Here is a 27,710-nt window from a genome sequence, read left to right as displayed (position 1 = left end):
ACATTGTTTCAGTGACAAGATATAGGCCACAATCACTTTTTGGCAGGCTGAAAATGGCATATTATCAATGTTAATGTTCCTTTACAGGTTATCCAGCAGTTCTAAGGGACTGTTTGAGATGTAATATTTGACATATGACCCTTCTGAATGACATCCGCCAAGTTTGAAGCAGAAATATTGTTTCAGTGACAAGTTATAGTCCACAATCACTTTTTGGCAGGTCGAAAATGGCATATTATCAGTTTTATTGTTCCTGTACAAGTTATTCAGCAGTTCTTGGAGAGTTTTGGGGATATAATATATCACATGTAGCCCCTCTGGAATATATCCAACAAGTTTGAAGCCGAAATATTGTTTCAGTGACAAGTTATAGGCCACAATCACTTTTTGGTAGCGCTAAAATGCCATGTTCTCAGTCGTTATTCTGAACAAACAAGAAAGAGTCATGGTGATACTGGTACAATAGGTCTTTATTGTTTTAACTACTATTCGACAGTCTTATAACAAATATGAACAACGAGAGTAGACATACTAAACCTGTAGGCATTAATTATTCCATCGTGATGCGTGTAGTCATTCGTGACTGCGCTACACACTGAAAGCAACCTTCTGATAAGTGTCATAATTCGGTTACAAGAAACGTTAAAGCTCCATAAATGCATACCTTTGCCTAATAACAAAGGCATAAATGTGTTTGGGTTTTCCCCCCACGTTGTATCAGTTGCACGGAAGTAGCTGGCAACGCAAGTAATCCGCGCGCTGCAGCTTTAAGCAGCTGCGCGCGCTCCCGCGGACGGCAATCAGTTTCTGGCAGACAATCACTTTTTGGCACAACACCGGAACAAAAAAAGCTTGACGGCAGATTCGAGTCGGGATGTAAACAGTGAGACACATGTCTGTTTAGTGCATGCAGTTGAGTCAAAGTAAGTGTTCTCTTAAAGCAAATGAAGGACGGTGGATATATATTTGGGTAAATAGCATGAAACTGTACCAGGCACTCCGTCATGTCGACAAGTTCAGAACCGTTTTCGACTTTGGCGGACGGGAAGTGGCTCACTGGTTCCCCGGACACATGGCTAAAGGTGACAGCTTCGGCTTTACATTGGCTCTAAAGTGTGGTTTATGGTGCTTTTGAAAATGCGGGTAATCTGGTGTTCGAGGTCATTTCTTGGTCACATAGTTGCTGAAATAATTTGTTCTTTGTAGGACTAAAACAGATGAGAGCCAACCTGAAGAGTGTGGACTGCATCATAGAAATACACGATGCCAGAATATCCTTTTTATTATATTACACCATAAAACAGTATCATCTTTTAAATAAAAAACAAACAGTGGTGTATTTAATTGTATCAAAATTCCAATAAAAACCGTATTTTCTGGAGGGTGCTGCATGATGCCAGCTGTCATAGCTTTTATTGTTGATATTTGGACATTATGCCGTGTTATTTTGTTAACCAATACCTTAATAATCGATGAGAGATTTTGGCATATTTTTAGGGTGAAAAATCTTTTATATTGGTGTAATTTTAATTTTAAGCCTGAATATTTTTATTTATAAAAAGCCCTTACCTCTACCTAAAGTACCTCTGCAACATCAGCGGATATGATGGGTTATGATTATATGTATAGATAATCTATACACTCTTAAAAACAAATTATTTTATAGACAACATAGCAACATAGCTTTGACAACAATTAAGCTTTGACTTTGAAATGGGGAAAAATGGTGTATATAGGTAGTGAGTTTTTTTCTATTTTTGATTTTCTTAAATATATTGAAGGACAGCAGACAAGGTCACATAAGAAAAAAGAGCAAATTGATATAAACATTAACAGTGTATATGGATTTTATCACCCTTTTTAATCCTTAAGAGAAACTCTTAAGAATAAGAACATTTTGTGCAAAAGGTACTCTATGCACCATGTTAACATTTTCATTGTAGAAGCGACTTTTTTAAGGCACGGCAGGAAAATAAAACAGGAAAGAAAAAAGCACATTGGTTTGTGATTCGGAGTAACCTTTTAAACTTTACTTAAAGAAAGAGCTACAGGAGAGACAGAGAGTTTTCACTATTATGCCAATAAACATGGTGCATAGTTGTGAAAATAGAAGGTGCATCACTGTGAACTGATCTGGGAGATGCACATGAGCTGATTTAAAAAAAAAATATATTTATCTATGCAAGATTTTGGCAAGATAACAACTAAATTATGTAGAAAGTGGTTTAGTTTAGTTCAGAGCTTGTTTACCACCTGAGCAAGACAGGTGTTTCTAGTCCTCTACTAAGTACTCCACGTGTGTTCTGAATTTCAAAAATAGCATGTGGTCAGGTGATAATTTAAAACTGCGGGAGCCCTGTGATGTTAATCCTTAACTTTAAAAACATCCCATTCTCTGGAAGAAACCCGGTGTTTCAGGACACACTGAGTGCCAAACCACATTTGCTAATTCTCAACAAGATGGACCTCGCTGATCTGTCCAACAAGCAGGTACAAATTCTTGCAGCAGCTTTGGCAGAGTCGCATGTCAGCAGCATTTTACTGTACTACAGCTACATTTACTCTGCAGAGAATCCTGAAGAAGCTAGAAAAAGAAGGGATGACACATGTTCTCTTCACAGACTGCTTAAAGCAGAGAGACCACAACATCAAAAAGGTAGAAAAACATTTTACTGTTTGCAGCCATTTCCTACACAGCTAAAAAAGTTGCAAAAGTTATGAGCACAGATGTGCAAACTAATTCTGTCTTCTTTTCTTTAGCTGGTGCCAAAGGTGATGGATATTATTGCAAGCAAACCACGCTTTAACCGAGAGGAGGTACATTCAGTCTGGACGGTTAAACTATATTGTTTTAGTGCTCTGTGGCAGAGAACATATATCCTCACTGCTTCTATACAACCTCAAATTCAATTTCTTGCACAAGATATGAGGTATGTCCAGAAAAAGTGCCACAAAACTATAGAAATTGCACTCATATCCTCACCATGCTGTGAGTTTTGCCTATTAAATAATGACACGTCCCTCCTTATTGGCTATCTTAGTCTTTAAGCTACAAATATGGAAGCAAATTGCTCACCAGTGTCTTCTATGTTGAAGAAATTAGTTTTCTTTGAATGTTACATTTTCCTACTTCATTGATTTTATTTAAAATGCAACCACATTAACGTGTTAAACTTTCAGATTACAAATTACTGCCTGATGGTGATTGGAGTGCCCAATGTTGGGAAGTCGTCTCTTATTAACTCGTTGAGAAGAACAAATCTAAAAAAGGGTAAATGCAGAAAAGTTGTGGATTGATTTGAAGATTTCAGTATAACTTTCACCTCCTCATTAACGAGTGTTGCACTTGTACACTAATTTCAGGTCGTGCATCTCGAGTAGGTGGGGAACCAGGAATAACCAAAGCGGTCCTAACTAAAATTCAGGTGTGTGTGGAGAATGCGTTTGCCTTTGTTTGTGTTTTGATGGTCTGATCAACCATCCAGTATTTATAACTGCTGCTGTCCTCAGGTGTGTGAGCGACCCATAATGTACCTGTTAGACACACCTGGAGTCTTGCCTCCTAAAATTGAGAGTGTTGAAACAGGCATGAAGCTGGCCTTATGTGGTATGCAGATTTTTTTTCTCCCTAACATAATTATTGTCAGTTTGTATATATGATAAAATTATTTTTTTCCAAATAGTTGGATTTCTTGTTTATACAGAATGATTTGAAAATCTGTTTTTCTCCAGGAACTATACTGGACCATTTAGTGGGTGAAGACATCATTGCTGACTACTTACTCTATTCTCTGAACAGGCTAGGAAAGTTCAGGTGGAATTTTTCTTTCTCCTATTTTGTGTTCATGTGCATTTTTTATTTTTTTTATTTAGCTTTCTCTTGAATGTTTACTGTAAAGATGTGTTTGTGTGCAGTTATGTGGACAAATATGATCTCCAAGAGCCTAGTGACGACATCCAGCATGTCCTCAAACGCATTGCTGTAAAACTTGGAAAAACTCAGCGGGTCAAAGCGATTACTGGAGTGGGTAAGACACTGCTCATCCTATGCATACAACTGCTCTGTACAGTGTAATTAATGATTTATTTATCAGTGATTTGGTTTTATTTATTTGCTTTTTGACTGGGAACAAAATTGATGCCACTGCCTTGTCTGTGTTGCAAGCAAGCTTTGTAGTTTAGCATGAAGGCTTGAAATGGGGATAAAAAAAAAAAAAGTCTGCAGGCAGGAGCTTTAAATAGATATTTTTTATATATATTTAAAAGTAAAGTAAAGAAAAAAATCTTACTATTCCTAAAAAATAAAAGTGACTGCTTATATGCAACTGGCCATTTCCTTAGTTACTATTACTGGGTCAAGATCTGAAGACTGTGGGTCACCGCGTGGTCTTCTGCAACTGTAGCCCATCTGCTTCAACATTTCATGTGATGTGTGTTCAACATTCCTTGAGTTACTGCTGCCTTCCTGTCAGCTCAAAGCAGCCTGACCATTCTTCTCTGGCATCAACAAAAGCATTTTCACCCAAAGAACTGCCACTCACTATTTTCCCTTTTTCTGGCCATTCTCTGTAAACCTTGGAGATGGCCGTGTGGCCATGTTCATTCTCAGTTTGAACTTTGGTAAGTGGTCTTGATCATGTCTGCATGCTTAAATGCATCAAGTGACTGGATGATCATATATTTGCTTTAATCAGCAGTTTAACCTACTGCAGTACCTTTTTTGAACTACTTGCCTTGGAGTCATTTTTGACCAGGACATGTCCTTCAACGCACATATTAAACAAATATGTAAGACTGCTTTCTTCCATTTGCGCAACATCTCTAAAATTAGAAATATCCTGTCTCAGAGTGACGCTGAAAAACTAGTTCATGCATTTATTACTTCCAGGCTGGACTACTGTAACTCATTATTATCAGGATGTCCAAAAAACTCGCTGAAAAGCCTTCAGCTAATCCAAAATGCTGCAGCAAGAGTACTGACAGGGACTAGAAAGAGAGAGCACATTTCTCCTGTTTTGGCTTCCCTTCATTGGCTTCCTGTTAAATCCAGAATTGAATTCAAAATCCTGCTCCTCACATACATGGTCTTAAATAATCAGGCCCCATCTTATCTTAATGACCTTGTAGTACCATATCACCCTATTAGAGCACTTCGCTCTCGCTCTGCAGGCCTACTTGTTGTTCCTAGAGTATTTAAAAGTAGAATGGGAGGGAGAGCCTTCAGTTTTCAGGCCCCTCTTCTGTGGAACCAGCTTCCAGTTTGGATTCGGGAGACAGACACTATCTCTACTTTTAAGATTAGGCTTAAAACTTTCCTTTTTGCTAAAGCATATAGTTAGGGCTGGACCAGGTGATCCTGAATCCTCCCTTAGTTATGCTGCAATAGACTTAGGCTGCCGGGGGATTCCCATGATGCATTGAGTTTTTCCTTTCCAGTCACCTTTCTCACTCACTATGTATTAACAGACCCCTCTGCATTGAATCATATCTGTTATTAACCTCTGTCTCTCTTCCACAGCATGTCTTTTATCCTGTCTTCCTTCTCTCACCCCAACCGGTCGCAGCAGATGGCCGCCCCTCCCTGAGCCTGGTTCTGCCGGAGGTTTCTTCCTGTTAAAAGGGAGTTTTTCCTTCCCACTGTCGCCAAAGTGCTTGCTCATAGGGGGTCATATGATTGTTGGGTTTTTCTCTGTATCTATAAAGCGCCTTGAGGCGACTTTTGTTGTGATTTGGCGCTATATAAATAAAATTGAATTGAATTGAATTGAATTCACGGGCAATCCTCATGGTTTGTTGCACTTTTCTCTTTTAACGGTTCAATCCCTTTTTTTCCTTGTCTCTTTCAGGAAATGTTACCATCACAATACCAAACTACACAGCAGCAGCATATGATTTCATAAGAGCCTTCAGGAAAGGAGAGCTGGGTCAAGTAATGCTCGACTGACCAGAGTCATTTTACCGACGATAACTAAAAACTGTTTCTGGATTTCTTCAAGAGCATATTAGTCTGTGTCTGCACTGACATGGTGCAGTTTTTTGGGCTTGTGGATAATGCAAAAAGTCACCAGACTCCTGCATGACTTGTAAATAAAAGACATTTATTAAATAGTCATTCTCAGTTTTGCTTGTAGGATACATGAGACAGATATCCAGGGTGGTGTAAACAGGATATTTATTGGCATAAAGACAGTGATAACAAACTCTTTAATTATTATGTACATCAGTGTAGCATATAATAGAGTGCACTTGTAAATGTGGAACAGTCTGTTGCTCCTGAGTGTCTTTTGTAGGTAGATAAAAATTTTTTTTTTTTTGGAAGATGTAAACACCGTGAAAGCCTTCCAGAGACACCGGTCGCTTTTGAGAGCAGCGGTAGGTTTGCCTCTCATCCATGTCATGATCACAGATCTCAGATGAATTTCAGGCGTTATTAGAAAAGAGTGAACTATTCAGAATGCGAAGACGATTGTGGAAAACTAGCTGTCCCAAAGCACAGCACTCTTACTTATTCTGTTATTTAAATTATTGTATAAAGAACGAAATGAAATGTGTTTCATTGGTTGAGTTTGGAAGCTGAACAAAAACACGTATTTTCCTCTGTAAAATAAATAAGTCCATATTTCAGAGAAAAATTACTAATACTGTTTGATTTCAGGGGTGAGAAAATGCTGGTGCCAGGTTCCTTTCAACTTAATAAATGTTATAAAGTAGCTGATAATCTGTACTTCCATATTTTAAATGAACTGCAGCAAGTCCAAACTTTATATTAATACACCGGTCTGCTTTTAAACACAGATAGATTCTCTCATTTGTACAGAGCTGCAGTACAAGTCACTTTTTATTTTGTGCATATTATTAAAAGTATATATTTTTTAAATTTGGCAGTAGTTAAAATTGGCAGAAAGCAGCTCGGTTAGACTCTGAAGAGTCATTGGCATTTTGCTGATATGTTCTTCAGTGAAATACTAAGATTTAAGCTTTAGGGGTGGAAATTGACAGTAGTTCTGTTATATATGCAGAGATGAAGTCTGAGAGGTGAAATGTCCCCATGAATACTAAGCTGGTAACGCAGCCTGTTGTTTGCCGGTTGGAAAAACTGTAAAAAGTACAGTACAGTGATGCTTTTGTCATTGTTTTGTTCTGCTCCTGTGTGGCCGCTCTAACTGGTCTTACCCGTGCAGGTTCCAGTCAGTCCTCTGCATTATAATCATAACCTGGATGGAACTTCGGTTCTAGATCCAATCACAAATGTATCCTACAAATCACCCAAATATCTACAGTATACTGTCCATCAAGAGTCCATATTTAGGAGAAAACATTGTGATAATGACAGAAACTACTTTAGAGAAAAAAGATCCATTTTGAGTAGAACCTGACATTAGAGCATCAAAGTAATTGGTCCTGTTGTAGTAATCCAGCTCTTCCTCCGAGTTGTCTGTGTTGCCGCGTCGGTAGGCAGATGCGTACCATTTATCTGCCGTTAACGCCACTGCTGCCCCTGCTGCTGCTGCACTTGCCACCCTCACCGGTGACGTCCGGCCGGCCACCCTGAAACGAGAGCGGGTCCCGCCGTAAGCGCCTCCTCCCCTGTAGGTCCCTGCTGTGGAGCTGCGGGAGGGTGACCCTCGAGAGGAGCCCCTGGACCCTCCACGTCCGCCTTTACACAGCGTGGGCTCAAACAGGAAGGCAGAGAGCAGGAGGCAAGTCCAGCATGTTGCAACCACCTGGTTCATCCCAGACATCTGTACAGGAAGAGGACACGATGGCACATCTTAAACCTTCCTTTGATGCAGTGGTCAAATAAGACTTAAAATATTTTGTCTGTTGTGCAAATATATAGGAAGTATTTGTCAATTTGCATAGTTTTAAGTTTGCATATACAGTCATCATGGTAATGTGGGTCTTTTAATGATTTCTTTGGGCTGCTCTTTTTCTAGACCACGGTGATCATACAGCATACATCTTTCATGACTTTAACCTCCTAGGACCTGGCGTCCACATATGTGGACATCACATTTTGGGTTATTTAGACCAAAATACTAAATCTTGCTCTACAAGGGCCTGATATCTACTTACACGAACATTATACTGCAACTGTTATATTGAAATTTTAAATGAATATCCTCATATGTGGCTCTCATTTATCTTAGAAACAAAAATAAGGGAAAATAAATCTGGTAATACTTTGGTTTTACATTCATCAGGTCCCAATCAGCCCAAATATCAAAGAGAAATTAAAAACGCATGCCATGGAAGAGTTTGGGACTTAGGAGGTTAAAAATGAAGAATTGGGTGCACAAGTTTTAGCTGATTTTGAATTTACTTTCATCAACACAGGGTCAAAATGATACATACAATATGTGCATACATACCCACTAATATTTTGTTGAATAAACCTTAGCAAGTTGCACCTCAACCAGATGCTTTTGGTAGCCATTAACAAGATTCTGGTATAATCATGGCTACATATTTGACCACTCTTGTTAGAAGAATTGGCAAACTTCAAAAAAAGGGTTGAGGTCAAGGCTTTGGGAAGGTCATTCCAGAAACGTAATGTTAGCCGGCTGTATCCATTACAAAAACAGTTTCTTCATTACTTCATCCACTTTGTGCAATGTACCAGTGCTGCTGGCAGCAAAACAGCCCCACAGCATGATGCTACCACCACCATGCTTGACAGCTCGTACAGTGTCCTTAGGTTTGAAAGACACATCTTTAGTCCTCCAAACATACCTCTTGTCATTGTGACCAAATGTCAATCTTTCTCTTGTCTGACCATAAACCTTTTTGTCAGAAGACATTTGACTTGTTGATGTGGGCAGCGAAAAATTTCAGTCAAGCTCAAAGGGGCTTCGTTCTTGGTCGGCACCATCTCAGTCCATGACAATGTCGTTTCACTGTGGACAGTGACATTGGTGATCTAGCAGTTTCCACTTCATGGCAGGCTTGAGCTTTGGTGGTTCGTTGATTTTCCCTGAACACCCTAACCAATTTCCTCTCATTAGACAGTGTGGGTCTTCTACCAAACCATGGCAAAGTGCTGACATATCTGAATAAGTTATACTTACATTTGAACAGATGATCTTAGAATTGGCAGGCTTTTTTTCTTTATACAAATAGCTCTAAGACACCTTCCTTACTTGTGTAAATCTACAGTTCTCCTTAGATCCTTACTGAGTTTTTTAGCCTTACCCATTGTTCTAAGTATTGGACAATCCACTAAGTGTCAAACAAATCCTTTTTATGGTGGCAAAGAGACTCTATCAGTTGTAGTCAATCTTGACCTCATTAAGCTAAAAGACATACAAAGGTCTCTCTCTCTCTCCCCCCTATACATATATATATATATATATATATATATATATGTATGTGTATATATATATATATATGTATGTGTATATATATATATATATGTATGTGTATATATATATATATATATATACATATACATATATATATGTATACATATATATATATATATATATATATATATATATATATATATATATATATATATATACATATATATATGTATACATATATATATATATATATATATATGTGTGTGTGTGTGTGTGTGTGTGTGTGTGTGTGTGTGTGTGTGTGTGTGTGTGTGTGTGTGTGTAGATAGATATTGGAACTGTGTGGATTAGAGAAAGCAGATTAGAAAAAATAAATTCAGACGTTTGCACCCGATTCTTGCTTTTCAAAGTCATTAAAGATGTATGCTTTAGAGTCATTCCATCATAAAAATGTAGCATCCCGACTGTCATAAAAATGTATATGCAGTTCCATAAATTTGCTGGGAGTGTGAAGGGTTCCTATTTTTATTTCCAGTCCCACAGCTTTTGAGGAAACAGCTGTATGTCATTAGTTTAATGACTTCTGTGCACTGATTATTTTTGCATAAAATTAGAAAACCACCATATGTTTGTGTGACACAATGTGTTTAAAGAAATACCAGCTAATGAGCATAGACAGCACTGTCTATGTTACTGACCCCCCAAAAATTGATGTGTCCATTTAATGCTCAGTGCTTCTGTTGCACATCACTCCCCTCTCCATTAGAGTGGAACAGTTTAAACAGAAATATGCTAAGCAAAGAAAATTGCATTTGGGTCTCAGCCTGCAGTGAGACTACATGCAATAATATTCATAAAATGGAGGGTTATAAATAAAAGGCAAAAAATAATAATAATAATATGGCGTGTTTGTTGGTAGCAATAGGCCATCGTTTGAAATGCTAGCAGGAAACTGGGCCACTGTTTTCAAAGATTAAAAAAAATTTCTTCGACAATATATGTTCCATATCTTAAAACTTGTCCTTTTATACAAAATTGTCATATATATGCATACAAATGCATCGACAACGCATCCTATTTGATTGTCTTGTACATTCTCATAAATTAGCACTTTCATGTTACAGCCTGATCATCGATTTAAAAAAAAAAAATCATAATTATATATTGGATTTATACACCCAGGTTACACGCTACATCAAAACAGACTTACCTTTATTCCCTGGTGTTGTTAAGCCCGTTAATGGGTTGGTACTCGGAGGAAAGATGGAGGGGATTGTCGTGTACGGCGCAGGCTTGTTCCATCTGAAGGATGCGAGAGCGCGCAGCACGCTCACAGAAACATCTGAGCATCAAATATTGTTATGCTGACTTCAATAATTCTTCATAGGCATTTTATAATATCAGTTTAGATTCAATGTTTTTTTAATTAGTTTTTTAAAAATGATTTCGCGATCTTATTTATGTAGAAAGTAATTAAACCGGTGTATTTCCTCTGTATATATGAAAAGGTATATCTGTATCATGAACTCATTTTACATCGTTGGCCACACAGGGCTCACTTTTAATCTTAAATTGACCGAACTAGCGACCTTCCCCTTTCTGTAGATACGTTTAAATACATATCAATTCAAATAAATAGGCTGTAAGCAAAAGAAGTTTAACAGCAGGTCTCGGTTTTACTATGTGATTATTATAAGCTTTTCTATATGAAAAGCTACTGTAGTAAATTAAAGAAATATGTCAGAACGAATAAATACATGTGTAAAATTACAGAAAAGCTTCTCGTTGCATATTGTCTTGAAAATTAGGTCTTTCTTTTTTAAAATACAGTTAAAAGTCAAAAATCTATGCCCTCCTTCATATAGTGCAAAACCATCCAGTGGGCGGATTGGCGTCTTTGTCAGGCGTATTCTATTCTAGCCTTATGTTTGACTTATAATAATATATGAATTTAGTGCAAAAACAGGAAGATGGTGGAGAGGACAGGGATATTTCATCACGTATGTAGAAGGAAAAGTATTTCACCTCCGCAGACAGCAGGTGGCGGTAGCGCGAGTTTCTGTCACGTGCTCGTTCACGGACAACACCAACAAATAAGAACCAACAGGAGGCGAGCGAGAGCTGCTAGCTGCTCCCGAAGCAACTTATCTGACGTCCATCCTGCTGTCATGGCCTTCCTCTGCCGAAGTGCTGCTTCGCTGCTGAAGCCCTACCAAGCTGCCCCGGCCGTGCTATCCGCAGCCCGCCTCTACAGCTCAGGTGTTTTTGTGTGTTTGTGGTTTAAGCGCCACCGTGTCTGCAGGGGTCAGTTTGTTGGTGCTGCACCAACAGCTGCTACAATGTCAAAAACCTGCGTCACTGTCTGTGCGACGGCTTCACGTTTAGGGCAACAGTTTATGTGTTGTTGATGGTGTTTTTGCATCGCAAAGTCTTTGTTTGCGGAGCTTAACAGTGTGAAAAAGTCCCCACTTTTGTCAATGTTGTGTTGTGTGCGGTTTGCAAAGGTAATTTGAACGTGGCATCTTCCAGGTGCTGACCGTTTAGTCTGTGCAATTTATTATTATTATTATTATTATTATTATTATTATTATTATTAGTGGTGCTACTATTGTTTTGGGGGGGGGGGGGGGTTGTTTTTTTTTACATTTATTTTCTGATGATTTTGTTTGAAGTTTATGTGACCTGGTGGAGTTTGGCTCACACAAGAAGAGAGCCATTTTTTGAATTACACAACACAGTGAGCAATCTGTTGAAACATACAAGTAGGAGAAAACAATTTATACTGCATATTCAATATTTGGTGTGATTACATTTGTTCTTCAGGGCAGCTTTACTATCATTTCTTTAAGTAGTCTTCAGGAAGAGTTCTCCAGGCTTTTTGAAGGACATTCAAAGCTGGATGTTGTTCCATTTTTTGCTCTGTTCCCTGTCGAGATAATCCCACACTGTTTCAATAATACAGAGGCTTAAGCTCTGGGGAAGCCAATCCATGTCCTTGGTATGCTGAAAAATTAAATTATTGCCAATCGCATGCTCTCCATTTGGTATTGCATGGTGGATCAAAATCTTCTGGTACTTCTTTGTGTCTGTCCTGAAAGACGTGAGCCTCAATTTAATGAGACTCTAGCTCTAAATACCAGGTTAAAGGTGCAGAGTAATTTGAACATTTAATACAAATAAATGCTGTAACTTTGCTCACTGTCTGAAGCCATACTACTAGGCTGTTGGTGTTAATCCTTAACTGTTTCTTGAATAATCGACCTTGACTTTTGAAATCAGTGTTTTATCAGTGAGGAATTAAATGTCCAGGGTAGTCAGATCAGACATTAAAGCTTTTATCTTGCCTTGTTTTTGTTTTTTTGCTGTATTATTATAAAATACTTTCAAAATAAAATATTAAAAAATAAAATGAGGACAGTAACAGCATAAGTTACATTGGAAGTTTTTTTTTTTCGTTAATGTTGAATTTTGTCTTCATGCAGGTGGTAACTATGAGCATATTTTGGTGGAAAAGCGAGGCGAGAAGAAAAACGTGGGTTTCATTCAGCTGAACCGACCTAAGGCTCTCAATGCTCTGTGCGACGGGCTGATGAAGGAGGTGGGACAGGCGCTGGATGCGTTTGAAGCTGATGGAGACGTCGGCGCTGTCGTCATCACTGGCAGCGAAAAGGCCTTTGCTGGTGAGGACTTTTTTCTGTCCTTGTATTTGCAGATTTCCTCCTTTTTGAAGGCACGTAAAACTGTTTAAGTGAACTTGAGTTTGGTGTGGACTTTTTTGCAGCTGGAGCAGACATTAAAGAGATGCAGAATCGAACATTCCAGGAGTGTTACGGTGGAAACTTCCTGGCTCACTGGAACAGAGTGTCCACGGTGAAGAAGCCTGTGATAGCAGCTGTCAATGGATTTGCTGTAGGTTTCAAGTTTTGTTTTTTGTTTTTTTTCTTTGCTTGTTTTGACATCTGGGGTTTTCATGTAGGCTTGTTACTGTCGATAAGTGGGGGATCAGGTTGGGTTGGTAGCCATTTTTAATTCTTCAAAAATCCGAGCGTTCCTGGTTGGGCTCTTTGCAGGACAGTTTCGAGGCTCAGAAAGTGGATGTCACACTGTAGAGGGTCATCATTGTTAAAACTAAGGACAACAGAAGTAATATGTTCAGTTGTATCATCCAAACAGCTCCTGCTTTGGTGTTTTTATACGTGCATTCTGCTCTTTCAGCTCGGTGGAGGGTGCGAGCTTGCAATGATGTGTGACATTATCTACGCCGGGGAGAAGGCTCAGTTTGGCCAACCAGAAATCCTGCTGGGGACCATTCCTGGTAAAGTCTAATTTATGGATTACTGTACTTTTCTATTAAACTGCACCTCTTTACTAGAGGCTGGCTTTTTGAGCAGTCGATTGTAAAGCTTTTCTGCTCATCGTGTCACTTAAGTTGTAGGTCGCATGTGACAGTTTTCACATGACATCCTGTGTCGCGAGACACAATCTTTATGGCGCATTGGCCTGCTGTGCCGTTTTAATGAGAATCCTGCACAGAAACTCAGAGACATACTGACACATAGAGAAAGATGATGGAATTGTTTGAAAATTGAAAATTGTTTGAATTTGTGGAAGAAACTCGACAAAGGCTTCTGGTTTTGACTTCTTCTCTTCCTTATCAGCGTGTATGACGCAATATTGTCTGAGTGGCAACACCTATTGCGTAGGAGAATACTGCAGTGGCTTTTTGCACCTTAACAAGTATAAATGACTGTATCTGTGTGATGACATCACTGAGGCAGGTTTATTGACACCTTAACTTCTCTCTGCCTGTAGGGTCGGGTGGCACCCAGAGGCTGACACGTGCTGTGGGCAAATCCCTGGCGATGGAAATGGTACTAACAGGGGACAGGATTGGTGCTCAAGAGGCAAAGCAATCAGGTAATGACAAAGAGCACTGCAAAGGCGCTTAAGGTTCTACAAGTTTCTGCTTTATATAAACAACCTTTTCTTAAAAAGATTATTTTTAGATTGTGGTTCTGGTACTTTTACATACAGGAAGGTACTGAATAGTTCTGCACCTGGATAACAGCAAAGCTAAACTGCACAGAGTCTGCTTTTAAACAAAATGTGACATGAATAGTGTGTCAAATAAACTGACTTCTTATATTTATTGTTCTCAACTGTGTATCTTTGTGTTCCTTAGGTTTGGTGAGTAAAGTTTATCCCGTGGACCAGCTGGTGTCTGAAGCCGTAAAATGTGGAGAGAAGATCGCTGCCAACTCCAAACTCGTGTCTGCTATGGCTAAAGAGGCTGTTAACGCAGGTATGCACATTTTAAAAGGCTAAATATTCTAAAACCGACTGAGCTGAATATGTTGGATGTTTTATCTGACTCATCTTCTGTGTGACGGCAGCTTTTGAGCTGACTCTGGCTGAGGGGAATCGCTTGGAAAAGCGCTTATTCCATGCTACATTTGCAACGGTGAGTAGAAGAACTAATATGGGATTAAGTGAAAACAGTGGAGTCAGATTTTAATAATCAATCCATGATCTACTTCTGTTTTGTTTTTTTCCCTTCCCTACAGGATGACCGTAAAGAAGGCATGACTGCCTTTGTGGAGAAGAGAAAGGCCAGTTTCCAGGACAATTAGAAAAGGAGCAGATGAAGATCACAGTCAAGAACACAAAGTTTCTGATATCAGTGGCTCACTTCCTTGTGTGTAATATGCTGAGTGATGCAAAAATCCAGGATTATTGGAATTTTCCAGCTGCTGGGACTAGGATTTGCCACCATGTGAGTGCACAAGAGTGTCTCTCTCACTGAAGCCCCATCTGATGAGGATCAGCATCAAAATCAAATGGAGTCGGGGTGCAAGGGGGTTGAATGTGAATATGATTTGATCTCTGTGATTATAGTCAGTGTGTAGCAGGTGGTGTAGGGCATGTGACATGTACTGACTTTGCCTTTTCATTTGTCAAACATTTCTATTTTGTAGGCAAGTTATTCTGTACATTTTACAAATAAACCCTGGGAGTGGCAAGAAGACATGGGAAGACTTTATTGATTATTCACTTGTAAACATATTAGTTTATTCCATTAAACATTTTTCATATTTTACATATTATATTTTTCCAATTTCATATACATTGTGTTTGGTTATTGGCAAGCAGGGGCTGATTTGTAACATGCTAACAAAGCACATGCTTACCAGCTGCTTTGTTAGGTACGCAGGTTAAAAATATCTCATCAACCAGTCACGTGACAGCAACCCAGTGCCTTCAGGCAAGAGAGGACCTGCTGAAGCTCAAACTGAGCAGCGCACCTATATTGGAAACTTTGCATTTCTCAGAGATGAATTCTTTTTTTCTTTAAAGGAGGTTACAAGAACTAAGCAGCAGTTTTTATGTTACAAATTTGAGCGTTCATATCAAACCTTGAAGAAGATTGGCCGCAGTAGCAGGACACCACTCCCCATTTCCATCCCTTTTAGGACCACAGTATACTGGTCTTCTGATGGCTGCTTCCAGTAGGATAACACTCAGATCCTATCAAACTGGTTTCTTGAAAGTAACCTTGAATTTACTGTAGTCAAATCACTTCCATAGGCACCAGATCTCAATCCACTACAGCACCATTGGGATGTGGTGGAACAGGAGAGTCACATCATGGGAATGTGGCCTTCAGACCGCTAGGTGGCCCTCTTGCGCTGTAAACAAGTGCAGGGAAACGCAACATGGCCAGTAAGTCCTCTGGTCGGCCCACAGGACAGAGACACACCGAGCTGGACAAGTAAGGTCAAATTCACAGCTATGAAGTCACTAAAATACAACTCTGGGTTTTATATATTCGATAAGATCAACCTGACGGAAAATATAACACTATATCTTTGCTCAAAATAAATTGTGCCGTTTGCATCGGGCTTTGGATAAAGTGTCAGCTGTCTTTTTTTTCTTCTTAAATTACTAGCTCTGTGCCATACTCCCAAATTTTTTGATGACTGATACCAAGTAGATACCCGACCAGTATTTCTGATGCGCGGTGATATGTTTAACCTATAAAGGGAGCTTATAAAGGAAAAGGTGTGTGTCGTGATTCATGAGATGAATCATCATCAGTGTGCCAAATTTTGGACACATTTTAATAACCACTAAACTATGATTTTAACTTTCCACAACAATAACCCAACAAAACACACCTTTCATTTTATAACTTTTTTTTAGAACATCCAAATGTTAGGGGTTTTTATAGAACTTTAAATGTGCTACAGGTTATAAATAAAACAGATGGGACAATAAAGTTCAGACATTTTTTCATAGAGCATGTTTTTTCTTCATTTCCATCAAAGGAAATAAAAAATTAACACACTTATATACAGAACTTAGATGATAAGGAAAAATGTACCGATCATATACAGTATGAGTCCAATACTAGCGTTGGTATCGATATTATTGATATTTGGATGCTCTTGCCACCTCTGTAAATTACTGATAAGCACTAAAAATCTCAGCAGCAAGCACGCAAGTTAAAGTTAAAAAACAACTATAAAAAAAACTATAGATAAGTTAAGAGTTAAGTTAAGAGTTCCCCATCACATATTGAGTGAGGATCTTCGGGGCCACATAAACCCACAATTTTCACTTCAAAGAAAACACCAGAACAAATTTGGTTAGTGCGCACTTTCTTTTGCCGCTCCAGTCATCAGGAGGCACCTTCTTTCTCTCTGATCTTCACACGGCGGTGCCCCATATCTCCACAAGTCCGTGTCCTAATTGATTTTTTTTATTCAATATTCCCCTGGAGCTTGCTTTCTTGTCAGCCCCTTGAAACAAACCTTTAAAAAGGAGAGGGGGGTGAAAAAAAACTGGTCTCTTCTCTCCGCGGGGAAGCACAAAAGTCCGCAGAGAGGGCCCGAAAAGAAACCTCTCTTTGAGGCTACCAAAAGGTCAAAATAATAAATGTAGACTCAATTGAGGCTCTTCGCTGACAAAGGAAGCAAAACGTTACATTTTGGCAGCGTGGACCCTCGTAGCGTGATAAACTCATTTAAAGAAGCCGGAATAAAGAGAGAGCAGCGTGGGTCCGGGGAGGGTGAAGGGGCTCTCAAGTCTGGCAGACAGGCCTGACTCCCGCAAAGGGCCTTTTCTCCAGCTCAGCAGCCCCCCAAAAACTCTTATCTTCTTAAACAGCAGTGCAGCAGTGCCAGTCATGCCCGGATATCTCCGCTTTTATGTCCGCGTTATAATCCGTTTGCATGCATTTAAATTCAGGCAGCTGCATTTAGTAAGCAAAGCAATATTTTCTCATGAGAAGTTACATACAAACTTAAAAAGTAAGGTTATAGCTAGTTAACGAAAGCAAAACATACGGATTTATATAGTCCTTTACTCGGATATAAGATAAATGCAGATCGTGGATATTTGTTTGCAAATTAAATGCGAGCAATAAAGCGCCAGTATTTCTTTGGTGCATTATTACCAGCATCTGCAAATTCAGTGTAAAAGCCCACAAGCCTGCAACTGTGACTTTACTTTTTAAAAAGCCTTTTTATATCAGCACCGGGCTGGCTCTGCGGTCATGGAAAGGATTCCTCAGCATCTTTTTTTTCTTGTCATCCAGCTGAGAGCATTCTGGCCCAGATGAAACAAGCCGGGTGGAGTGTGGTTTTCATCGTACAAATATTTTCATTATCTCACATTCTTGGCGTCACAGATCGGGTCGGAATAACACGTTCACCGGTGTCTGCTTTGAATTATGCCCACCCAAGGGTGTCAGAAACAACACGGACCTAAGATTAATTACACCAGACTACAGGCGAACAACGCGACCCTGCTTTATAGATTCACGTAAGCACAGTGTGGTTAGATAACTTTTACTAACTGAAGCAAAAAGAAAACACAAACTATTTATAAGCTTATTTAGTATTCGTTTAAGCCACATTAGTATTTTATGCTATTATTTATTTGTTCCAAAAACTGGGCTTTCGGATTTTTGAGACTGTATTTAAAGTTTAAGAAAAGTGAGCTAACCAATCAGATTCATCAGTTTTAGCACGTGATCCGTTTACGTTCATCTAAGGAAGACTGTCAAGATAGTTGTTGCTAAAGCTACTAAACCCTTTATCCGACAAACCAACAACGAAAAATAATAAGAGTTTGAATCTTAGCTTGACGACTGAATCTTCCGCCATAACAGTTAACATTTACAACTTTAAAGTTTTTTTTTTCTTCCTAAATTGGTAATTTTATGTTTCTAGCATGTCACAAACGAAGACGGAAGTTGGCTACAGGCACTACTCTCGCGTCGCTTGAGCCGTCTCCGATTCTCCGTGTTTTGAGGCTGCAGGAATGGTCGTGCTAAGAGGAATCCCCTCTGTTTTATCACCTGAACTTCTGTATGCTCTCGCTAAAATGGGCCACGGGGATGAACTGGGTATGATAATTACACGCATACAGAGCTGCTAACAGCAGTGACCTGTATACCCTGCTTGTAGGCATGCTGCACACTGCTGTGCTAATCTGAGTTTATGTCAACACCACGTAAAAAGGATCATTAACCTGTAGCTACACGGCACAGTTACAGAGATTTTACTCACTCTTCATGAAGTCACTTACTCGTTTAATTATTTTCAGTGCTTGCTGATGCTAATTTCCCAGCATCTTCTATTTGTGCATGTGGCCCAAAGGAGATAAGGGCTGATGGTATGTAAATACACCTGCCTATAAAAAAAATGTGTGTGTGTGTGTGTCCTTCAAGTTTAGCTTTCAGACTGTGTCTAACCTTAATGCAGGGTTGGGGATCCCACGGCTTATGGAGGCTGTTTTGAAGCTTTTGCCCCTGGACACCTATGTCCCCTCTCCGGTACTGAGCTAAAGCATCTGCATAGACATTCTGTCGTTTTTGTGCCTGACTGTTTAATATTTAGTTTATATAATGTAAAATCTGTGCTGCATGCTTTCACAGGCTGCAGTTATGGATCTAGTAGATAGTGACAAGCAGAGAGGTTTAGCTGTGCCTGTGTGGGACACCTACGAACAGCTCTTGAGCCAGGCAGGCTCTCAGGTAAGACAGCCCTTTCACCCTGTTATTAAGTGAAACAAAATGAGTGTGTGTTCATTTGATTTGTGACTCTCTGTGTGCTGATTTCTGTTTATATACAGGTTTCTCTTGAGAAGGTGGAAAGGTTTGCTTTCTATGAACGAGCCAAGAAGGCCTACGCTGTTGTGGCAACAGGGTTGGTGTATTTTCTCTGCCTTCATTTGAGTCTAGGTTCAGCTAGATTGAGTTGCATTGCTAAAAGTGCACTTCTGTGTTTCAAAATCAAGTGTAGAAATGGTTCCGTTTGTAAAAAAGAAAGAAAAAGATGTTCCGTGCTAGAAATCGTTCTCATGATTTATCTGTCAGTTGTTGTTGTTTTTCTTTTTGTTTTTTTCATAAATTAGCAAACCTACAGCATCATGAATCAAGAAGTGTCTCATCTCAATAATCAGACTGTTGCACTGATTTTAATCGCTTCATTGTCATGAACAAATCTGGATATCATTGCAGAGGCCTGGAGCTAGTTTAATTATGGAGATTATGGTCTGCACGCTAAAGTTTAAAATCAACACAAAAGGCTTTTTTCTTTTTCTTTCTTTCTTTTTTTACATTGTGTCTTTATGATTTTCCTCAGGGAGACAGCTCTGTATGGTAACCTGATACTGAAGAAGGGGGTCATCCCTGCTGAGCAGCTACAGTGACACGCACACACACATTTTGAACACATTTGATGATTTCAGTTTTTATTTTTCTGTTGTTCTGTGATATTAGGCACTAATTGAATTCTTTACAGTCAAAATCATCATATTTTGTGAATTCATATGCATTTTTTTCAAATCTGTAATCACTGCTGTAAATACAATCTATATTTTTATAACTGATTTCTGCATTATGTTTATATCAATAAATAAATGAAACACAGTCTCTGATGGGAGTGTTTACAGTATCTTTATCATCAAGATGCATATGAGCGACACAGATTTAGGTGTTCTTGCTTAGTGAAGCTTTAAGGCAGTGTAATTGAATCAAATGAAGCTCTTGATTTTTTTTCTTTTTACTCAGTTGCAGCTACATGAACTTAAATGATAAAGAGCTGAGTTGTTGGAAGATCAGCGATGGTAGATCATATCCAAATCTTCCTCTGGCTCAGTGTGCTTCTGAGGTGGAAAATTGACAGGATAGGCAGCTCTGATGTTGTCCTGGTGAAAGACCGGCCTGACTGGTTCTTTGTGGTAGACAGCATCCATGTCCTCCTCAGGCTCAAGGTGAACCCTGGCCTGAATTTTAACCGCCATCTGAGGTATCACCGGCTCAGCCTGGACAACAGGGGGGACATCCAAGTTTTGGTTTCGACCTCGGAGGAGATTACCCGTTGAGGGATGGTACAGCTCATCCAGGTCTTCCTCAGCCTTCAGATATTTTTTCTCCTGTCCGCTGCCTCTCATACTCTTCCAGATCTTCATGTTGGGGTCAATATCATAGTGGGTCCTATCCATATCCTCAGGAGGCTCAACTGCCACTGCCCAGGCTGGCCTACCTCTCTCATCTATAGACCTGAAATGAGTATCACACACCATTTGTTTTTATCAGCCTAAGCAAACATGAGAACCTTTCTTTTAGTTTAAGAAACTTCAACTCACATGACAGCTTTCTGGAAGACTTCATCTGAAAGTTTATTCTGAGAGAAGAGCACAAATAATACAGGATTACGATTCAAATAAATACTATTAACCATAAAAACATGTTTAAAAGTAACAGTAAAGCTGATTTATTTCAATGTAATATAAGACTGGAAGTAATATATACATACCCAAGGCTTTGCTGTGATGCCAAGTATCAGCGAAACACAGACGATTAGAGAAATCCTACCAGGGGAACCAATTTAGGTTAATTGCTAGAGTTCTACTTCATAAACACAGATCCCTGTCAACTTACAAAAACAACTCATCTAATCTATAAGCATTAAAAACCAGCTAAATCTTTGAAGAGATTTCTCACCTGAACATGGTGCGTCTTCGTGCTGGCAGCTCAGTGTTTGGAACAAGATTGCCTTTTGATCACCTGCTACTGAAACGAAGGACCAAAGATCTATCTATAAACCTGCTGTCCCGACCTTTGTATCCTCCAAGTGCAGGCTGTAAGTAACTTATCATTTCTAATCTCGCCTGTGTTTTGTGTTGGTGCCATTAAAATTCCTCTTTCTGTCAAAGTGTCAAAGTACACTCCACGTAACTGAGCAGAACATGTCAAATATAAAATGTTTTTCTTATTTATATCATCCTATATTTTTCTTTGTTTTAATTTATCACAGTTATGCAAACACAGCTAAAATATGTAATAAATATACAATATTGTAATTACATTTGATGCAATTATCTCCCTTATCAAGGCTGTAAAGTTCCTTGTCTTTATTACTGAGAGTAAGAGATAAACTTTATTATCATGCAGCAGTAGTTTCTCCAAGCTCTATACGACGACGGTATCTAACCTCAGTAACTATTGTATACATGGCTGTATATATGTCAGCTAGTTAGCAGCAAGCACCAGTGGATTATCCTTTCTTTCTGTGCTTGGTTACATTTGCAGCATTGTATTAAACTGCAGTTTTCTATCTGAACATCATATCTTCACTGGTGATGAGTTCGGAGCTCATCTGCTGTCATTGTGTGCAGAAAGACGGTAACAAATCACACACATATTCATCTATAAAATCATTCTCCGTGAACTGCAAGCACATTTTACCACTGGTAGTTTTAACTCAATACACTCACACAGTTGCACACTGCATTTTCCACAGAGTTTGGTTTTCCTGCTCTCTGTTTTAATAATCTTTTTATTACATATTTTCACCGTTTCTCTCTCATTGGGTTTAATGCCCTGCTGTGTATCACAACTGTGTAACATCAGGAATTGTTCACTGAAATATCTCAACTATTCTGAGAACTGTCATGAAGTGCTGTGAAGATATTTATGATCCTCTGCTGATGAAGCCTAATGACTAGCACCACCACCAGGTTGACATGTAGTTTTGATTGAAATGTCTCCACAGTGGCATGCACTGCCATAAAATCTGATAATCTTTGCAATGATGTGATCCCTTTCCTGACATTTGCTGTAAGGAGATCAGGTTCTATTTGAGTTTGTCCAATATTTTGGTTTATTCCTGTAAAACAATGACATCCACCTCATGCTAAGCCCTGTTTTGTGTTCATCTCATATATTACATTGGTAAGTATACAGTAATTAGGGTACAACGAGACTCTTGAGCATTCTGCATGTCTTTCAAATAATTATTCTTACACACATATAGACCTGATTTACTTGTCTGTCCTTTTTTGTGTTCAACTTACAGGCATGAGAGTCAAAGTGCGATGAGTTGATTTTCTGGTCTGATATCACGCCAATAATGCATCTATAAATGTGCAGATAAATTATTGTATTTTCATTCATCGGTTGAACTTAATTAGCTCAGATTTGTTCTCATATTGAAAACATTCTGCGTGCTATAAACATTCCCCTTCTATTAGGGATTATGAATTTAAGATTTCAGCTACGTCACTTAGGCTGACTGTAAATAAGAAGGACAGGCAACCTAATCCTAAGATTAGTTTGTAAGCTCAAAAAACACAGTGGCTTGAGCTCAGCTTCCATCTTTTGAGAAAAATCTTAAGATAAGAGACCTCATCTTCCTTTTTCCTTAGAATTCCTCTATTGTTATCTGCCTGGGTGCAAAACATCTGTAGATGATGTACAGCTGCTAAGATCATGCATGAATTTTGAATAAACTGAGGGGACGTGTTTCCTGCATCCCCTAAAAATCTACACTTACTTACTTATAGGCTATAAGATACAATAATACACAATAGCCTTTTTGAATACGTGTATATCACTGCAGGACCCACAATCCAAATACTGGTCCTACTTTAAATCCTGAGTGTGGATTTTACATTACACATATGTAAAATCAAGTTTGACATATGTATAATGTTACAGTGCCACAAAGCAAAAAAAATGCACACACTTCCCATACCAGGCTTACTTTCATGAGAACTTACCCAGATTCAGACGGAGTCCTATTGTGTACAGCTTTAATCATTTAAACAGACTAATCACCCTTCACATGCACATCCATGTGGACAGATTGGAGGCAGATGATAGGTCTGTGATCTTAGTGCCAGGCACCACAGATACTGAATCATCTACGAGTTTGTCAGCTCTTCATGCCAACATCTTATCATACTGCAAAACTGCGTCGGAATAAAACATTCATTCATTCATGTTTGATGCACAGACTGAGTTGTTTACATTACAACTCAATTCTGAATTGCTGCTTTCTGATATGCAAACTCTGGGATTTATGTTAAACATCTGTAAGTTGAAGCATACAACCATAATTTTCCTCAATCAGCTTACCCCTGAGGAATATAAGTTCATTTCAGCTCAGTGTTTTAGCATTTCTGGCAGTGCCTCCGTCAAACTGCTGTCGTGTCTCTTCGCTAAATGTCTTTCACTGTTCATCATGGCAGCAGGGGACCCATTAAGTTAACCCAAGTTAATATTTTCTCATGCCAACAGGATTCAGTGTAATGTACAGGAGCTGTAAGATACAACACAAACTTCCTGTTCGGTTTAGGGGACGGCTCCAGCATGTCGGCAGTCTCGATCAGATTCATGTGTCCAATATTACGAGACAGTCTGGCTTGACTCGCCCCCGCTGAGTGGTCTGCTTCTTTACTAAAACACGCCTTAAGCAAGCAAATACCAGACATCTTTGGAGGCACTTATTGTAAATCTGCCTTTAAAAATAGTTTAAAACCTCCTAAAATAAACTAAACAGGAAGAAATGACTGCTCTAACCGTATGCTGAAAAACATTATGCTGTTGTGTTAAAGAGAAATCTACTAAAGTGAAGGTAAGTCATTAAGAAGGCACTCTTTTCCTACTGTTGTCTATTGACAAAAAACAAAGCCACATTATGTTTGCACCAACAAGTTGATTTCCAAAGAGATATTAACCAAAATCTGTCCTATCACAGCATGGTGGAAAAGGTGTTCTGAAAAAATTAAGGAAACATATCAAGAAGAAGACAAAAGGAGATGTGGCAGGCCTACAAAAAAAATGTCTACGGCAGATAAAAACATGGTGCAGGCTCTGTCATGGGGCTGCATCTCAGCCAGTGGTGTTGGGGATGTTTCCAAAATTGATTGAATTATGAACACAGAAAAGGGCCATCAGATTTTGATCTACCATGCAATATCATCTGGAAAGAATCTGATTGGCAACTGCTTTGTTTTTCAGCATAACAATGATCCCAAACAAACTGCCAATGCAGTAAAAGTATACCTGAATAGAAAAGCGCACAGTGGAACACACAGTCATGGTCTACATATGCATGTTAGAGTAAATAGCATTTTTCATGGTCCAAGCTAAACAAAAATAAATAATGATGACAGATCTTTGGACAGTACAGCAGATAAAGATATATTATCATTTTTGGATAGTAAATGTGAAGCTACTAGGAGATGGTCTAACTTAGCATGAAGACTAAAGAGAGAGTAAAACCACCTACTTGGTTTTTCCTTGTTAATACACAAACTGTTTTACTTAGAACAACTTTAAGTATGCATGCTATGATAACCTAGCTGTACTCATCTGGACCATGGTGCTAATAAGAATTTACTATTCCTTTAGATAAGATCTGGTCTTTGCAAAGATAAACATGAAAGAGATTGTGATTTTCAGAATATATCGACCATTTGTAAATAGCGGACATTACTCATGTATAGTTTTGGGCTTTTTATGGGCATGTTTGGGCATGTTTATGATCAGACATTAAGGCCTGCACATGTGATCTCATAGAAACCACACCTTAAGACATCCAAAGGAGTCTTGAAGGTGAGCTCTGATGAATATAGTGCGATGCAGCTCTTATCCATCTGCCCCTTATTCCCTGCACATACACATCAAACATCTCTACATGAAACCCAGAGGCAACCAGCAATGGACCGACCACAGGACAGTGCTCTCTGAACTTCTAACAGTCCCGCAGGTTTAAAAATAATCTGATCCTTTGTATGAGTAAGTGGTGCATCACTCAACCCATCTAGGTGCTGCAGTGCTTTTAATCTGTGTTTTGAACTGAAGTTTACAATCAGTGGGATTAGCTGAAAAGTTAAGGGAGGTTGTTTTTCAGAGCAACACTTAATGTAAATCTGTGTGGCAAAAATGTGTGAGCTTTGAATTATATGCATATATTTCTAAGTCATTTATTTTAAAACATGCAAAAAGAATTATGCAATTAAAAGGAATAGTAGCTAAAAAAAAAACCCAACTACCTTTGTAAAACAACAAACTATCAGCAGCAACTGAGGCTAATTTTTTTTACAGACTAACTAATTCCATGTGCTTTTCATGCTGATGCATAATAAGATATCCAGTGTGGAATATTTTGACCCTATCAAAATGAATTTTTATTGGTATTCTCTGATAGTGAACTCTCAGGGTTGCTCCCCTGCATTTCATTCTGTAACCACTTTCTTTCTCTCCATGCTCAAAGAAAAGCAGTTATTATTCAGTAAAACCAGAAGTGTCATGGTCCCTGTGCCTCACCAGCTGATTCTGTATTAGGCAACATGTTTTCTCTCTCTCTCTCTCTCTCCTGCCGGGGCGATGCTCATTATGGGCTCCCGCCCCTGGCCCACGCACCTGCTGCCGATCGGGATAATCACAAGGCCGATTTAAGACAGCAGCACTGTGTCACTCGTCGCTGGATCGTTGAGTTATCAGCGTCAGTCACTCAGTAGATTGTAAATAAGGATCTGTGAGTTCGTTCCGTCTGTTCGCCTCTAACTATAATCTCTGTGTACAGATCTATCCCGGACCTTTCCCTGCCTGCCTGTCATCCCGTGGACGAGTGAGTGGATGGTGTTTCCCCAGTGTGGGGAGTGAAGAGAGAGAGCCTTTGGAGGACGTCAGATTCCCGTCTTTTCCCTCACATACCCCGGAACCCTGGACCCCCCTCCCCTCCCTCCAGCACTTTGTAAATAGCATCACCTGGTGTCGTTGTGTAAATAAAATCTGTAAATCCTGTAAGGAGTCCCGGTCTGCGCCTGAGTCCGTTAACTGAAACCTGACAAGAAGTCTCATCGAAATTGTGAAATCCACATCATTTTTCATTTTGATAAAATAATAACTGCACATAACCTTGTACTTTACCTGCATTTGTGCAATAAAGAACTTCATGTTGAAGCAAAACCAGCATAAAAGATGTTTAAATGCTGGTTTCTTCTGCCAAGCGCATGATTGTTTTCCTCTTCCTGTCACTCAGAGATGTATTAATGTGCGAGTATGTGAATGACAAGCATTTAAGTAAATGTAAAAGCAACAGTGAAGACCAGAGCGAATGGGAGTTGTCAGTAAGCAAAGGCTGATGCCAATAAACTGAAACACACAGTCACACAGTGTTTTTGCACAAAATGCTACAAGCGAGCCAAGAATAAATTGCCTGTCTGTAACTGTTTAAACGCAGCATTAAGTCATGATTTATTCCCGTAATTCTGGGATAGAAAACATGCTGCAAATGTTGCAGCCTGCAGCAATTTACGAGGGAAACCACCAAAATGAATATTTGACAAAACTCCCATTTTAAATTAAATGATCATTGCATCATGCAGCTTAATGTTTGACTCACTTGTTGCATGACTTGTATAAGTGTGTATATAAGACTACTGCATGCAGGAATGATGCATAGCATAGCTAGAAAGATCAATATATCATTCCAGCTTTTAGTCCTGGCTCCGCCCTGAAACCAATAACAGCCCATTACCACTTAGACTTTCGTGAATGCAGCTGTCATGTTTCTACTTGACTCAAAGTGGCATCTTCATCAAGATGTCTTCACTGCTGAAGAAACAAATAGGGAACACAAGATTTAACAGGTGGCAATCAGCTGGAGACATCAGACTCCACACTAGACCTCAGCACATTATGTATCGCTGTTTGAAAGCAAATGGAAACAGAAAAGTCACTCTCCCTGCCCACACTAAAACAATCATCAGCACCAAAACCTCATCATCAGCGTCATTACTATAAGTAAATCCCATAAAGGTTGTCCCGGAGCGCAGGGCTGTATTTGAGGCTAACCACCCCTCTGTCTTTACACGCAGCCTTCCGTCATATCCCCCCGCATTCACAACATTTAGGAAAGCTGGGGTTTTCTAAATAACTAAAATTAACTCAATGATCTACAATTAACTTAATTGATGCTTCACCAACACTCATTAAACACACATCAGACATCTCACGGCGGATTTTTCTTGCACGAATTACAGGGTTGGGGGAAGGACCTCCATGGAAGAGGGGAGGCGAATGTGAAGTGTAGTGACGGGTTGGGT

At 39.2% G+C, this 27,710-nt stretch overlaps 5 protein-coding genes and 1 long non-coding RNA gene across 9 annotated transcripts; 4 read left to right on the top strand and 2 right to left on the bottom strand.

The window, feature by feature from the left end:
* Positions 1–769: 769 nt before the first annotated feature.
* On the top strand, positions 770–6,632 carry mtg1 (mitochondrial ribosome-associated GTPase 1). Of its 2 annotated transcripts, none has more exons than XM_080287939.1 (11): positions 770–1,082; positions 1,207–1,273; positions 2,388–2,490; positions 2,570–2,656; positions 2,761–2,817; positions 3,181–3,271; positions 3,364–3,425; positions 3,511–3,607; positions 3,733–3,814; positions 3,916–4,028; positions 5,847–6,632. In XM_080287939.1, exons 1-11 carry the CDS (start codon positions 908–910, stop codon positions 5,942–5,944), a joined length of 1,032 nt encoding a protein of 343 aa, XP_080144065.1. In that variant the 5' UTR covers positions 770–907; the 3' UTR covers positions 5,945–6,632. The 2 variants fall into 2 exon arrangements, with proteins under 2 accessions (XP_080144065.1, XP_080144064.1); XM_080287938.1 differs by lacking the exon at positions 5,847–6,632 and adding an exon at positions 5,519–5,769.
* Positions 6,633–7,274: 642 nt separating this feature from the next.
* On the bottom strand, positions 7,275–7,742 carry sprn (shadow of prion protein). The gene has a single exon (XM_026189197.2). It carries the CDS (start codon positions 7,740–7,742, stop codon positions 7,275–7,277), a length of 468 nt encoding a protein of 155 aa, XP_026044982.1.
* Positions 7,743–11,360: 3,618 nt separating this feature from the next.
* On the top strand, positions 11,361–15,327 carry echs1 (enoyl CoA hydratase, short chain, 1, mitochondrial). The gene is made up of 8 exons (XM_026189167.2): positions 11,361–11,561; positions 12,785–12,982; positions 13,084–13,211; positions 13,518–13,617; positions 14,115–14,219; positions 14,485–14,604; positions 14,696–14,763; positions 14,867–15,327. Exons 1-8 carry the CDS (start codon positions 11,471–11,473, stop codon positions 14,930–14,932), a joined length of 876 nt encoding a protein of 291 aa, XP_026044952.1. The 5' UTR covers positions 11,361–11,470; the 3' UTR covers positions 14,933–15,327.
* A 2,571-nt stretch (positions 15,328–17,898) lies between these two features.
* Positions 17,899–20,238, top strand: fuom (fucose mutarotase). Of its 3 annotated transcripts, XM_026189198.2 has the most exons (7): positions 17,899–18,125; positions 18,536–18,711; positions 18,912–18,980; positions 19,070–19,140; positions 19,243–19,341; positions 19,440–19,513; positions 19,952–20,238. In XM_026189198.2, the coding sequence occupies exons 2-7, from the start codon at positions 18,627–18,629 to the stop codon at positions 20,016–20,018; spliced, it is 465 nt and encodes a 154-aa protein (XP_026044983.1). In that variant the 5' UTR covers positions 17,899–18,125; positions 18,536–18,626; the 3' UTR covers positions 20,019–20,238. The 3 variants fall into 3 exon arrangements, with proteins under 3 accessions (XP_026044983.1, XP_080144067.1, XP_080144068.1); XM_080287941.1 differs by lacking the exons at positions 17,899–18,125; positions 18,912–18,980 and having other exon boundaries at positions 18,482–18,711; XM_080287942.1 differs by lacking the exons at positions 17,899–18,125; positions 18,912–18,980 and having other exon boundaries at positions 18,589–18,711; positions 19,036–19,140.
* An 8-nt stretch (positions 20,239–20,246) lies between these two features.
* Positions 20,247–21,480, bottom strand: LOC145419687 (uncharacterized). The gene is made up of 4 exons (XM_080287940.1): positions 21,316–21,480; positions 21,128–21,182; positions 20,958–20,995; positions 20,247–20,871 (listed from the first exon to the last, which is right to left on the bottom strand). The coding sequence occupies exons 1-4, from the start codon at positions 21,321–21,323 to the stop codon at positions 20,427–20,429; spliced, it is 546 nt and encodes a 181-aa protein (XP_080144066.1). The 5' UTR covers positions 21,324–21,480; the 3' UTR covers positions 20,247–20,426.
* Positions 21,481–25,967: 4,487 nt separating this feature from the next.
* Positions 25,968–26,582, top strand: LOC145419761 (uncharacterized). The gene is made up of 2 exons (XR_013901101.1): positions 25,968–26,104; positions 26,186–26,582. It is a non-coding gene; the product is annotated as an uncharacterized LOC145419761 (long non-coding RNA).
* Positions 26,583–27,710: the final 1,128 nt, after the last annotated feature.

The sequence above is a fragment of the Astatotilapia calliptera genome, chromosome 13 (assembly GCF_964374335.1).
Source record: "Astatotilapia calliptera chromosome 13, fAstCal68.1, whole genome shotgun sequence".
Classification (NCBI taxonomy): Eukaryota; Metazoa; Chordata; class Actinopteri; order Cichliformes; family Cichlidae; genus Astatotilapia; species Astatotilapia calliptera.
This window is presented reverse-complemented; position numbering and strand designations above follow the sequence as displayed.

Coding starts and splice junctions, on each gene's coding strand:
- mtg1 (XM_080287938.1), top strand. CDS start 908: ATGCAGTTGAGTCAAAGTAAGTGTTCTCTTAAAGCAAATGAAGGACGG. Junction 3,426..3,510: donor CGGTCCTAACTAAAATTCAG/GTGTGTGTGGAG, acceptor TGCTGTCCTCAG/GTGTGTGAGCGACCCATAAT. Junction 4,029..5,518: donor CAAAGCGATTACTGGAGTGG/GTAAGACACTGC, acceptor TCTCTTCCACAG/CATGTCTTTTATCCTGTCTT.
- sprn (XM_026189197.2), bottom strand. CDS start 7,742: ATGTCTGGGATGAACCAGGTGGTTGCAACATGCTGGACTTGCCTCCTG.
- echs1 (XM_026189167.2), top strand. CDS start 11,471: ATGGCCTTCCTCTGCCGAAGTGCTGCTTCGCTGCTGAAGCCCTACCAA. Junction 11,562..12,784: donor AGCCCGCCTCTACAGCTCAG/GTGTTTTTGTGT, acceptor GTCTTCATGCAG/GTGGTAACTATGAGCATATT. Junction 13,618..14,114: donor CCTGCTGGGGACCATTCCTG/GTAAAGTCTAAT, acceptor CTCTGCCTGTAG/GGTCGGGTGGCACCCAGAGG.
- fuom (XM_026189198.2), top strand. CDS start 18,627: ATGGTCGTGCTAAGAGGAATCCCCTCTGTTTTATCACCTGAACTTCTG. Junction 19,141..19,242: donor ACACCTATGTCCCCTCTCCG/GTACTGAGCTAA, acceptor ATGCTTTCACAG/GCTGCAGTTATGGATCTAGT. Junction 19,514..19,951: donor TACGCTGTTGTGGCAACAGG/GTTGGTGTATTT, acceptor GATTTTCCTCAG/GGAGACAGCTCTGTATGGTA.
- LOC145419687 (XM_080287940.1), bottom strand. Junction 20,996..21,127: donor GCATCACAGCAAAGCCTTGG/GTATGTATATAT, acceptor CTCTTCTCTCAG/AATAAACTTTCAGATGAAGT. Junction 20,872..20,957: donor GTCTTCCAGAAAGCTGTCAT/GTGAGTTGAAGT, acceptor TACTCATTTCAG/GTCTATAGATGAGAGAGGTA.